Raw genomic sequence first — 11008 nt, 5'->3', positions numbered from 1 at the left:
ATAAAATGGCACGACGAAAAACGTAGACCTCTAAACTAGGAAAGACACGGAAGGGAACATCAAATTAAAAAGAAAACAGAGGATTACAGGGCTCGCCGGCAACGGCAAGGAGAAGGAGAAGGAAAGCAAGACGCCAGCGAGCAGGGGAGCGGTGGGGAAAACGGTGCTATATCTAACAAAGTTTATTTACAGATCACCGTTTACTAGTATTAGTTATAGGTGAGATAAAATAACAAGTCGAGAAAGTACTCTAGTTATACAATCTAGCACCTCCCAAAGCATATTCCATACCTTTAAACGAATAAGGATTTCAATTAGATTGCACAACATTACTGTGAGAATTGAGTTTGCATGCTACACAGTACGCGTTCATTATTCCAAGCAATCTCACAACATAAAATCATTCATCTTCGACAAACTACATACATCAACAAGCCATTGTAATGGTGATCACATGTATCTACATCATAATCAGATTTGGGAAAATATTAACAGAATAAATGATTGTTTGGCAAGACAAGGGCGACTATTAATAAAAATATACATGTTAAATTTCGTTGATAAATGAGACGGCACTTTCAGTCTAATGGCATAAACCCGTCTCCTACTAAAATTTACCTTCAACAAGACATACAAGGGAGTACATAAAATAAAAAAATAATAATAAAAAAAAAAAAAAAAACTGAAATTCCTATATCGGTGCCGTGTTGCAGACTTCTAAAATAGCTATGAAGGCTTCAGCTCCTAATATACACCATAACAGCAGGTGGCAGAATCAATTATTATGTGAACGGAGCCAACATTGGCACCAACACCACCTTCATTTGGGCTAATGGTTGGAATCTGAATTAAGCAGGACAAAAGGTGCAAACCTGCAGGAAGAAAAATAGCAATCAACAAAGGCCGATAACAATAGCAAATTAAATTAACATATCAGCAAAGATCAGAATGCAATAAAACCCTTCAACCTCCTAAAAATGAAATACAGGAGATCTAATTTGGCAAAGGGAATCAGTTTATCACGGAGAAGACAAGAACTTGTTTCAAGAAAGATACAATTTCAATAAGAGGGTCAAAGGTCTTTCTACTAAAACATGAACAGGGTTTACAGAAATCAGTATTGCTCCCAATAAGGAGAGAAACATCTTTGTTAGGTATCGGCCATGTTTACTTCAAGTTAAAAAATAATCTTAAGTATTAATAGGTTAAATAAGTTTTAATCAATACAAATAAGCTTTATGACAGTGGCTGGGTTCCAAATGTAAGCAGCAAACAGAACAGAGAGTTTAAGATCTAAAGATTCCTGTTAGCTTCACCACATTAATGGTAAAATAGTAAATGCAGGAAACTTGGGGTAATACCTCAACATGGACAGGTGGGGATTCAGGTTTTCTGCCGCCTGCAACTGGTTTGAAAATTACATGATGACAGTGAGGCATGAAGTCCATTGCCATTATTTCTACTTCTCCAGTAGCAGCACAGGTGGCTAAGAAATCTAATATGGAATATTATTCTTTGATAATTGAATGGTCTTATAAAAAAAGTCCAGGCATATAATGGATATTAGCGTGAATATTCCTCATTATTACCCTGCAATCCATTTGAGAAGAAACTGGCGGACTACCCCTGTTAGAATTTAAACGTGTGAAGATGACGGAGCCATGTAGGGGGGTCAAGAAGAAGAAAGTGAGAAGATAAAAAAAATAAAAAGAATAAAAGCTGCAAGTCTCCTTCCTTAGCCAAGGGTTTAGAATCCATCTTACTCATCTCATCATATTAATCTGTCCAATAATCATCCCTTTGAAGCATTTATGGTTAACCCCCTCTCTCACTAAAAAAAGCACATTTTCCTTCTCCTTTACACCACTCTGCATTAGAAAACCAACCAATGATCGGCAAAAAAAGAAATATTGGTAAAGGTCATTACTCTTTGCTGAGTGGAGGCCATATTTGATGAAATATCAAAGCTGAACTGTTAGGTCTTACGGAGTAATACTTATTGGATTTTTTGAAAAAAAAAAAAAAAAAAAAAAAAAAAAACCACAAGAAGGCTAAAACATTAAGATCTCAAGGCAAATCTAAGAACTCACAATACTTTTATGATAAAAGAATTAGCATTTAATAAAATTTGTACTTTAAGGATATTGTTCATTTAAAACTTTCTACAAGACTGTTTCGTGCAAGAAATTTTGTGTGTTCAAACATTGAAGTGTATGCTACAACTCCGTATTGAGGCATGTATACAAAGTTACAAGAGTGAGACTTAAGTATTTTAAATTTCAAGCATGAATGATTTTTAGTATGATCAAGTATCAATATAAGTTTTACTTCTTCTGATCTTTCTTAGTTGGCATGTAATTTTTTTTATCACGTTCACCAACACACAAGTTCAACGATTAATATATTTAATTATCAATGATTAAAAATTAGGGAAATTTGCCAATTGCAGCCATTTAAAATTTGTATTTTGTAAATTGCAACCATTTAAAAAAAATTTGCAAATTGCAGCACAAAAGTACTAATAAATTGTAAATTACAACTCAATTCAATTTTTTCATCGATTTGCGTGCAGAAAAATGTTCTTCAAAAAAAAATAAAGTGCCTCGTTTTACGTATCAAAAATATATAGATTTGTGTGCAACTATTTTTTGCCGTGAAAACGAGGTCCTTACATTAATCTTTTGCCAATTCGGAGCACAATTTGGACCCTAAAGAACTAAAATGGCCCCTAAAACCTTAACGGAACATTTTTCGATACGCAAATCGATGAAAAAATTAAATTGGGTTGCAATTTACAATTTATTAATACTTTTGGGCTGCAATTTGCAAAATACAAACTTTAAATGGCTGCAATTGGCAAATTTTCCTAAAAATTATACAAAAATTATTAATATGAAAATATAAGTAGCGACAATTCTAACAAGATCACACATGATTATGTTTTATCACACCTATAGGGCTATAAATCACAAAAGATAGCCAAAGACTCAAAGTAGAGTTTGTATATAGTGTCAAAAATCAAAGAGTGTCAGCAAAAAAAATAACAGATGAAGTACTTTATAAGTATGTAAAGTTTGATTCTATCAACCAATTATGAGTCAACTTGTAGCCTTGATAAATGCTTCATTTTCCTGTTTATGTCAACTAGTGCCTTGGAGTTGATATAGGCTTTTTAGATGTCTCAATAATGGGAAAAAATTCAATGTCTTCTCAAATCAAGTTGAAAATATTGGCTCCTAGAACCAAAAGACAATTCAAGTTGGTTTAATTCCATGTAGAGTTTGAAAATCAGAATTAAACACAAGACATACTGCTACAAGTTCTTCAACCTCAAAAATTGCCAAGGGAAATATATACAGTTCAAATGAGTATGTTCCAACTCCCAAAAGGGATTATGTCAACAAAGGATTTCTTGTCCAAGGAGGATTCAAATTTGACATTTAAGATTCTAAGCGAAATAAAGGCTGGTGCTTAAATATATCCAGCTCATTAAGAAAACCCATGGTTGCAAAGAGAAGCTGATTAACTAGATCTTTGCAGAATGTTATCAAGGTAACTGTAATTCTGTAATCCAAAGTGAAAATTAAGGAGGCTAAGCCCTAATACAAGGATCAACAAATATAGGTGCTACTCACAAGAGTCACAACCACTATTATATAACTATATAAAGTATTTAATGTTCAAATTAGCACTCGAAAGCACTAATAAATGCAAAACTGTTTCTCTCAAAACCAGTGTGAAGTTTAGTTTTGGTTGCAACAATTTATTTAAAAAACCCACATCATAGGAAATATGGACTTAATTTCACTTGATAAAGAAATGGTATGCATCATACAATGAAGGCAAAATTATGCCATCTATGACAACTGAGTAACTGACCCGTGAATGCATGACAGTAAAAGGAGGACAAGAAAAGAAATTACCTTGATGATGCAACCAAACAGTATGTCACAAAGCAGCTATACATGATTTCCATCACCAGAACTTCAACACAAGGAACAAGCTACTCATCAGCGCTCCTGGTGCTAAGGATTCATGGCAATCAACTCATTAACACCACAATGCCTGATGTCAATGACCATTGATTTCTTAAACGGATGTATTATGTCACAGCAATCACGACGGGGTGCCATCGCCTGAAATGAGACAAGTCTGTAGTGTAAGAAAGCAAAGACAAAAATCATAAAGATTAAGAACAGTTGAACAACAAATAAAGCCTCAACAAAAGGTACCAAAAGCTGAAGTTTTTCCCTATGCAAGACAGAAAGTATTACCAGTCCAGCATTGTGCTGTAGCTTTTTGGAAAACACTTTCACGTCTTTTAGGTTCTCAATAGCATCAGGTTTAGAGCAGCTATGAGAATTATTCCGCCTATATTTGCTCCAGACTCTTCCGGTCCCGGAAGCAACATCTTCCAAAAAGAAGACCACAGGTCTTTTACATGGATCCTGAGGATAGTCCCTCGTGTCAAATACATATTGGCTTGGTATATTGATGCCACGCCTTCTCCAAGGTGTAAAAGATCTCTGTGCAGCAAGAATATCTGGGAGAAGTAGATGGCCTTCAAATACTTGAACAGCATAGCCCCAAGCAACTGAAACAGTCAAATTACTTGAATGATCATAGCAAACTGTTTGCTGCAAAATTCTACTAGGATCAGCACGCACAGCCTTGAAAAGGTGTTGTACTGCCTCTGTCTGGTTCTTGCGAGGGAAAATAGGCTCCACAATCTCCAAATGATGAAGAGATATTAAAGGTGACAATGGATGAGCAGTAAGCAAACCAAACAAGTCTCCTCTGACATCAAGCTGACAAGTAAAAAAATGACATTCAATTAAGCAACACATTATCCAAATAGACCTCGAGTAAGAATAGTTAAAAGAAAAGAACCTGCTCAAAAACGATGACATAAGGCAGTCAAAACCTACATACAGCAACATTAACACAAAGCATCTAATGTCAACTGCTTTCATAAATTAGAGCAACAAAAATTATAAGGTAATACATCTCTGCTTCATAATCGTGTAGCTTTTATCTGCATATATATATGCTAAAATGAATAACATGCACAAACAAGTAGTAACTACTGTTATAGGGAAGAAAGAGAAGAACAGGTGTATTTTGGAAGCAAGGACCAGATCATGGACTAGCACAGATCTCTTTTCATACGGGGAAATGATATGATAGAGATGACAAGAAATATCACTCCTAAATGTGTACCAATTCTAGAGGAAACACTCACAGCCTACACTATATTTACTTTTTTCAAAAAGAATTAAAATAAAGACAAAGGATACTTATCCAACTTAGAAGTACTAAGCAAATTGAAATTAGAAACCAAGTTAGTGTTCAAAAACAAGCTAAGGCCAGTAGAACACTAACCTAACCTTTTGGGAATTCACCCGGTATAGAAAATTTCATAAACTAAGGGAATAAAAGAGACAACGATAACAGATAAACTCAATCAAATATTAAATTGACACTTTAATGTGAATAAAGTAGTATATTACATAGTTCCTAGCAATTATAGAAGTCACATATCATAAGTGTTTAAACTGAAGCAAGGAATATATAAGGGGATCCATCCCTAACCAGAACTTAACCTAGATAGCTATTTGACTTATTTACTTGAAGAAAAAAATTAACATTAACTTATCATTAAAAAAAGGAAAATGCTATACATAATACTTAAAGCTACATATAAGGAGCTAAAAATGGCAAAAAAATAGATGAAAATAAAAGGTTAATTACGCTGATTTGCGTGTGATTTTGTCATGCATTCCTAAATTAATACCAAGTAAGGAAAGATATTAAATGCTTATTCTTTGTCCTAAGAGCTACATATAGCTTTACCCATTAAAAATAATACTCCCTCCGTCCCCGAAACTTCGACCCTTTTGAGTTGATTTCGCGGGTATTAAGAAGTTAAATTGGAAGTGTAAGAGTGTATAGGGGAACTAAGAAAAGTACATTGAAAAGGGAAATTTACATTGGAATTGCAAAAAAGTAGAGAGAGAAAGTAATAAAAGTATATAGAAAAAGCAAAATTTGCATGGGGAAGCTAATTTTGCACAAATATTATTGCAAATTAAAGGGTATTAAAATGCAAATGAGATGAACATTTTGGGACTAAAATTAGGCCATAAGGGTCGAAGTTTCGGGGACGGAGGGAGTACATATTTGGAAACTTAAAATCAGGATGTATCTAACTAGATCTCTCATGATTGTAATTTCCTTTAAAGTACGGAACAATCATTAAAGCATTATATTCCATTTACATTAAGAGATTAAATGAGGCTTATTAAAAAAAACCAAGGGATTACTAATGATTATGAATATTATGTGAGCATAACACAAAATAATAGAATTAGCTAGTACAAAATACCGTAGTATAAACAATAGAACTGTGATCATAGCATTTCAAATAAGAACACTCAAATTTCCAACATTCCTAAAATGAGCCAAACCAGAGCACAATGTAATCAAGCAGCATATGAGAATACAGAACAAAATACTTGTAATAGACTATTAGTTAGTGTGATCAAGGCAATTCAAATTAAAACACCAAAATTTGACATTTCCAAAGCTACCCATACTCAAGCACATTGTAAGCAACAACATTTTAATCAACCATAAAAGTATAAAACAAACAGAAGATACAACAATCTTAATCATACCTGATGAAACCCGGGTTCTCGAGTTAACTCGATACCAAGCTCGTAAATACAAGACGAAATCCGATGATCACTCCCATACAAGTGAGGGTAACGCATCAAACAAGAATCCAAAACCCTACTCAAAACCCTAGCTAAAGGAGAACTAATAGCAAACCCACCCCCACCATAAGCCATCCCAAAAGTCATCCTTAAATTCTGCTCCGAACTCTCGGAATTACTCCCAATGTAATACCACTTTTCATGATCATACTTAGACAAAACACCCACCAAATTCTCAGGAACAAAAACAGTGTCATCATCCCCAAAAACAAACCACCTGACATCACTTTCGCCGCGATCAAAGACTTCCTTAACAATACGAGCAACACGAACAGCAGAGCGATGACCACGGGGGAAGGAGTAGGGAAACCGAGAGGTGTCGGAGGAGACGAAGAAGGGGAGAGGGGGAGGAGAGAGAGGAGGTTTGTCGAGAAATAGGAGGGCGCGGGTGGTGTTGGGGGAGTACCAAAGTGAGAGGAAGGGGAGGCGGCGAGAGAAGGAAGAGGCGGAGGATGCGACGGAGAAGAAGAGGTGGCGGAGAGTTGTGGCGGGTGGTGGGGTGGAGGAGAGGGAGGTGTGGAGGAAGAGATCGGAAGTTGTGGTGGGGGGAGATGGGCAGTGGAGGTTAAGGAGGATGTGGTGACGGTTAAGGAGGTAGAAAGTGGAGGTTGTGAAGAGGAGTATGAGGAGGAGTTTCAGGCGGCGAGGTGGGAGTTTCGCCGCTGAATTTCGCATTTTTGTTTTTGAGATGAAAGGAGAGTAGACTGTTGTTGGGAAATCTTGGTTGGCGGAGAAATTTAAGTATATAAAACATATGATAGTAGCGTATGGGAAAACATATTCAACATATTCAAATTTTCAACACAATACACTCCACATGCTCCATACGAGGAAGTAGAAATGAAGTTTGGATATGCATTACCAAATGCATATTATGAGATGCAAAATGAATTCTAGAGAGAGAAAGAGAAAGAGAAAAAGAAAATAAAACCTTACCCACCCTAAGAAAACCCCAAATTCATCTTGCCAACCCCACTAAGAAACATCAGCCGCTTCCCCTTCCCATGAGCCATGTGCCTGCTCAACCATCCATCTCCCAAAATCTGATTACTCTAAGCAAACATTACACTATAAGCCCATCAATTGGTCAATTAATGAACCCCCCTACCTTTATTACTAAAGCTAATCCCCTTTACAATTTAATCCAATTTTTAAGATCCGTTAATATCAAGAAATCAACAATTGATGTTCTTCTGCAGCACCTTTATCTCGAGATCTGGAGAAATTTTTGTGAGATACTCTTTGATCTGGGTCTATCCATAGATGCGATAATTACCGACTGTTTCTACTGAAAACAATGGGGCCTTCAACAGGCCCTTTTTGATGGGAGAAGAGGAATCGCGGTCCAAGTGATGAAAGGGCCGAAGGTATCCTGCACAGCAAACACACGTAAACTAGCCTCGGGGGTGGTTACCGAGGAAGGCCCTTCCGATGCTAAATTCAGTTTAGTGTAGAGAGAAAAAGTTCTTAAGGCTGATTGTGAATGAATAATAATGGGACAGTTGATGGCTTTTATACCTTTGTTCAATAGAGAAGAGCTGGGCCCTTGAAGTCATATGGGCTTGTCATGTTGACTAGGCTTGGCTGACTTAGCATGCTTTAGGAGGATTGAACCTTGCTTTTGGGCTTTTGTAATTGAACCATTTGGACAGGCCCAATTAACGATGGCTGAATTGGACCCAAACAACTTACCCCCCAGACCCGATTCGAATGAAAGACGGTTCGGGTTTGGATTTGCCAAATGGAGGGAAACAAATGGTTGTATTTCAAATATGGATGTTGAACAGTTAATGATGCCTTAACTGTCACTATGGGGAATAATTAGGGAAGGTGGAAGGTTAAATGGGTAGTTATCCAAGGAACGTGTTTAATAACTGTGTTTAAACGGAATTAAGTGGGGTTTTTGGCGGTTATAAACTCTTGGAATTCTTGATTCCAGCAAACCTATATAAACCGCCCTCTCCACATTCTCTAATTATTTTTCGCAAACACGCTTCCTGAAATTCGCGTAAACCCTTGAAAACCCAATCTCCATTCTTCCTTATTTCTTGCAATTCCTAGCTCAAGACCAGAATCCGCTACTCCGAGCAAACAGATCGGCAGAGTCGGATAAAGGTAATTTTTTCTGGAAACTTGTTCGGATTTCTCTGGTTTTAAGAACTTTCCCCTTTTTACTCAATTTTTCCCGTTTTCGCGAAAAAGATGGTTCGAGGTCGAGACTTAGGAAAGAGACCGATTGATGCTGAGGAAGAGGAAATTCCTCAGCTGGGTGCCAGGCGCAACCAGCCACTTGGGCGGATGCCGCCCCTTAGCAATGAGACTGCCCTTCCCTGAAGAGAGGGTAGGGATACCTCTAAAGAGCCTCCCATTAACGCAACGCCGCTGACTTCAGTGCATTACCGAGGTTGGGAGGAGGCAAGCACCTCTGCTGGTGGCCCTGCGCATGGGCCTCGGCGGCTACCAACAGGGGCCGAGGAATGGCACAACCCGCCCAAGAATTAGGGAGTTATGAAAGCAGCTCCCTATGATTGGTGGATCAAAGGGAATGCCCTCCATCACTTCGCCGAACAAATTGAGATGTTCTATGGCGTTATGGAGGAAGACGGGTATTGGTGTCAAATGCCCGTCGCCGAAGATAGGATTCACAGACCTCCACCTGATTACATCGGCGTGTACACCAGGAAGCTCCAATTCGGGCTCAGATTTCCTCTTCATCCCTTCATCATCCAGGTGCTGAATGGGTACAATATCTCCCTGTGCCAGCTTACCCCGGTCAGCATCCGAAGAGTTATGACGTTTTTATGGGTCAGCCTCTTCTACGGATTTGAGCCGAGTGTCATGTTTTTAGAAAGCTGCACAAACTGGTGCCAAATCAGCAATCTGATGAGCACCATGCCCTGGATGGTGGAGAATCGAGACCTAGAGAGGGCATTTGACATCTTGGCCGAACGACACCTCGAACAAGGAATGGAGGGGTCAATGGATATGGGTCCGGGCCCCAGCCAAGGAAAGCCATCCGAACCATTACGGGGGGCCAAGGTACTTACGGATGCCAGATCCGAAGATGGGAGCCATCGACCCCGATGAATTCACAGCCGAGGAGAAAGAGTTGTTGAATCTCTTCGGAAAGAAGGTGAATCCAGGGGGAATTGGCCGAGGAGTTTTTGTGCCAAAAACCTGGCTCCCCTGCTAACATTATATCTTCAAGGAGAAGATATTAGAAGCTGTCGGCCTCAGCCAAAAATTCCAAAACGGTGAGAAGCTCGGCTGGGGCCGAAGGCCTTTACTTGCTGCTTTCACTCTCTTTTTTTTTTTTTTTTTTTTTTTTTTTTTTTTTTTTTTTTTTACCGAATAACCCTTTTTCTTTTGGTTTTTCAGAGCTGCACGAAGGGAATTAAGGCCTGGAATACAACATACTTGGAATTAACGCTGCTCGACAGGTGACGAAGAACGCCCCTACAATAATTCCTCTATCTGCAAGGGCTCCTGCGCTACGCCCTTCGACGCTTGAGATTATCAAGCCAGTAGAGTATTCGAAGCAAAAGTCCTGGTTCTTGAAGAGGGACCCCTTTTTCTTACTGGGTCCTAAAGAACAGGCTGTCGCTACTGCTACTACTACTGTTGACGCTGGAGTCTTTGCTATTGGCTCTGAGTAGAACATTGAGTCAACAACACAAGCTGCTGAGCCTTATGCACACAGCACTGAAGACGACCTACTGCTGAAGACCTCGGTGAGCTTTTATGTTTTTTCAGCTTTTCAACTGCTTTACTCTTTTTTCTTAGACCTTTCATTATGTGAAAATTGTCCAAGTACCAAGCTTCGGCTTTTAGCTAAAAAATTTCTTTTTATGATGATGATGTTGATATCACCCCTTGCCCCCCTTGTTTCTTCTACTGCAGTCTAACGAAGAAGAAGAAAACGAAAAGGATTCTGAAAAAGTTGAGTCATCTTCTTCGGACGAATCCTTAGAAAAAGAAATGGCAAGCCCAAGGAGGAGAAGGTTGAGAAGAGCTGTTGTAGGCCCGGGAGAATTCCCGGTTTCTAAGCCTGCTACAAAGAGACCTCGGCTGGCCGAGGACCTGGCCGAGGCAGCTAAGGAAAAGACTCCTCCTCTTCCCGAGGATCGGGAAGAAGAAGTACAGCAAAGGACTCCTCCTGTCCTACCACCGTCTCCTCGGCATACTGCTGAGCATTTTGCTACTGAGGTTCAAAGGGAAGTCGATGCCTTCAT

General features: G+C 38.7%; 1 protein-coding gene across 1 annotated transcript; it reads right to left on the bottom strand.

The window, feature by feature from the left end:
- Positions 1-409: 409 nt before the first annotated feature.
- LOC110711859 lies at positions 410-7992 on the bottom strand. Its single transcript, XM_021890301.1, has 4 exons — positions 6678-7992; positions 4275-4808; positions 3924-4136; positions 410-872 (listed from the first exon to the last, which is right to left on the bottom strand). Exons 1-3 carry the CDS (start codon positions 7449-7451, stop codon positions 4026-4028), a joined length of 1419 nt encoding a protein of 472 aa, XP_021745993.1. The 5' UTR covers positions 7452-7992; the 3' UTR covers positions 410-872; positions 3924-4025.
- Positions 7993-11008: the final 3016 nt, after the last annotated feature.

Source organism: Chenopodium quinoa, unplaced genomic scaffold, assembly GCF_001683475.1.
Source record: "Chenopodium quinoa cultivar QQ74 unplaced genomic scaffold, ASM168347v1, whole genome shotgun sequence".
Taxonomy (NCBI): Eukaryota; Viridiplantae; Streptophyta; class Magnoliopsida; order Caryophyllales; family Amaranthaceae; genus Chenopodium; species Chenopodium quinoa.
Note: the sequence above shows the minus strand (reverse complement) of the source record. Positions and strands in the feature narration are given on the sequence as shown.

What these genes read in the sequence shown, in the direction of transcription:
- LOC110711859 (XM_021890301.1), bottom strand. Translation starts at nt 7,451, where the DNA reads ATGCGAAATTCAGCGGCGAAACTCCCACCTCGCCGCCTGAAACTCCTC. An exon ending in GAGAACCCGGGTTTCATCAG is followed by an intron (nt 4,809 to 6,677) that starts GTATGATTAAGA and finishes TTTACTTGTCAG; the next exon opens with CTTGATGTCAGAGGAGACTT. An exon ending in TACAGCACAATGCTGGACTG is followed by an intron (nt 4,137 to 4,274) that starts GTAATACTTTCT and finishes GTCTCATTTCAG; the next exon opens with GCGATGGCACCCCGTCGTGA.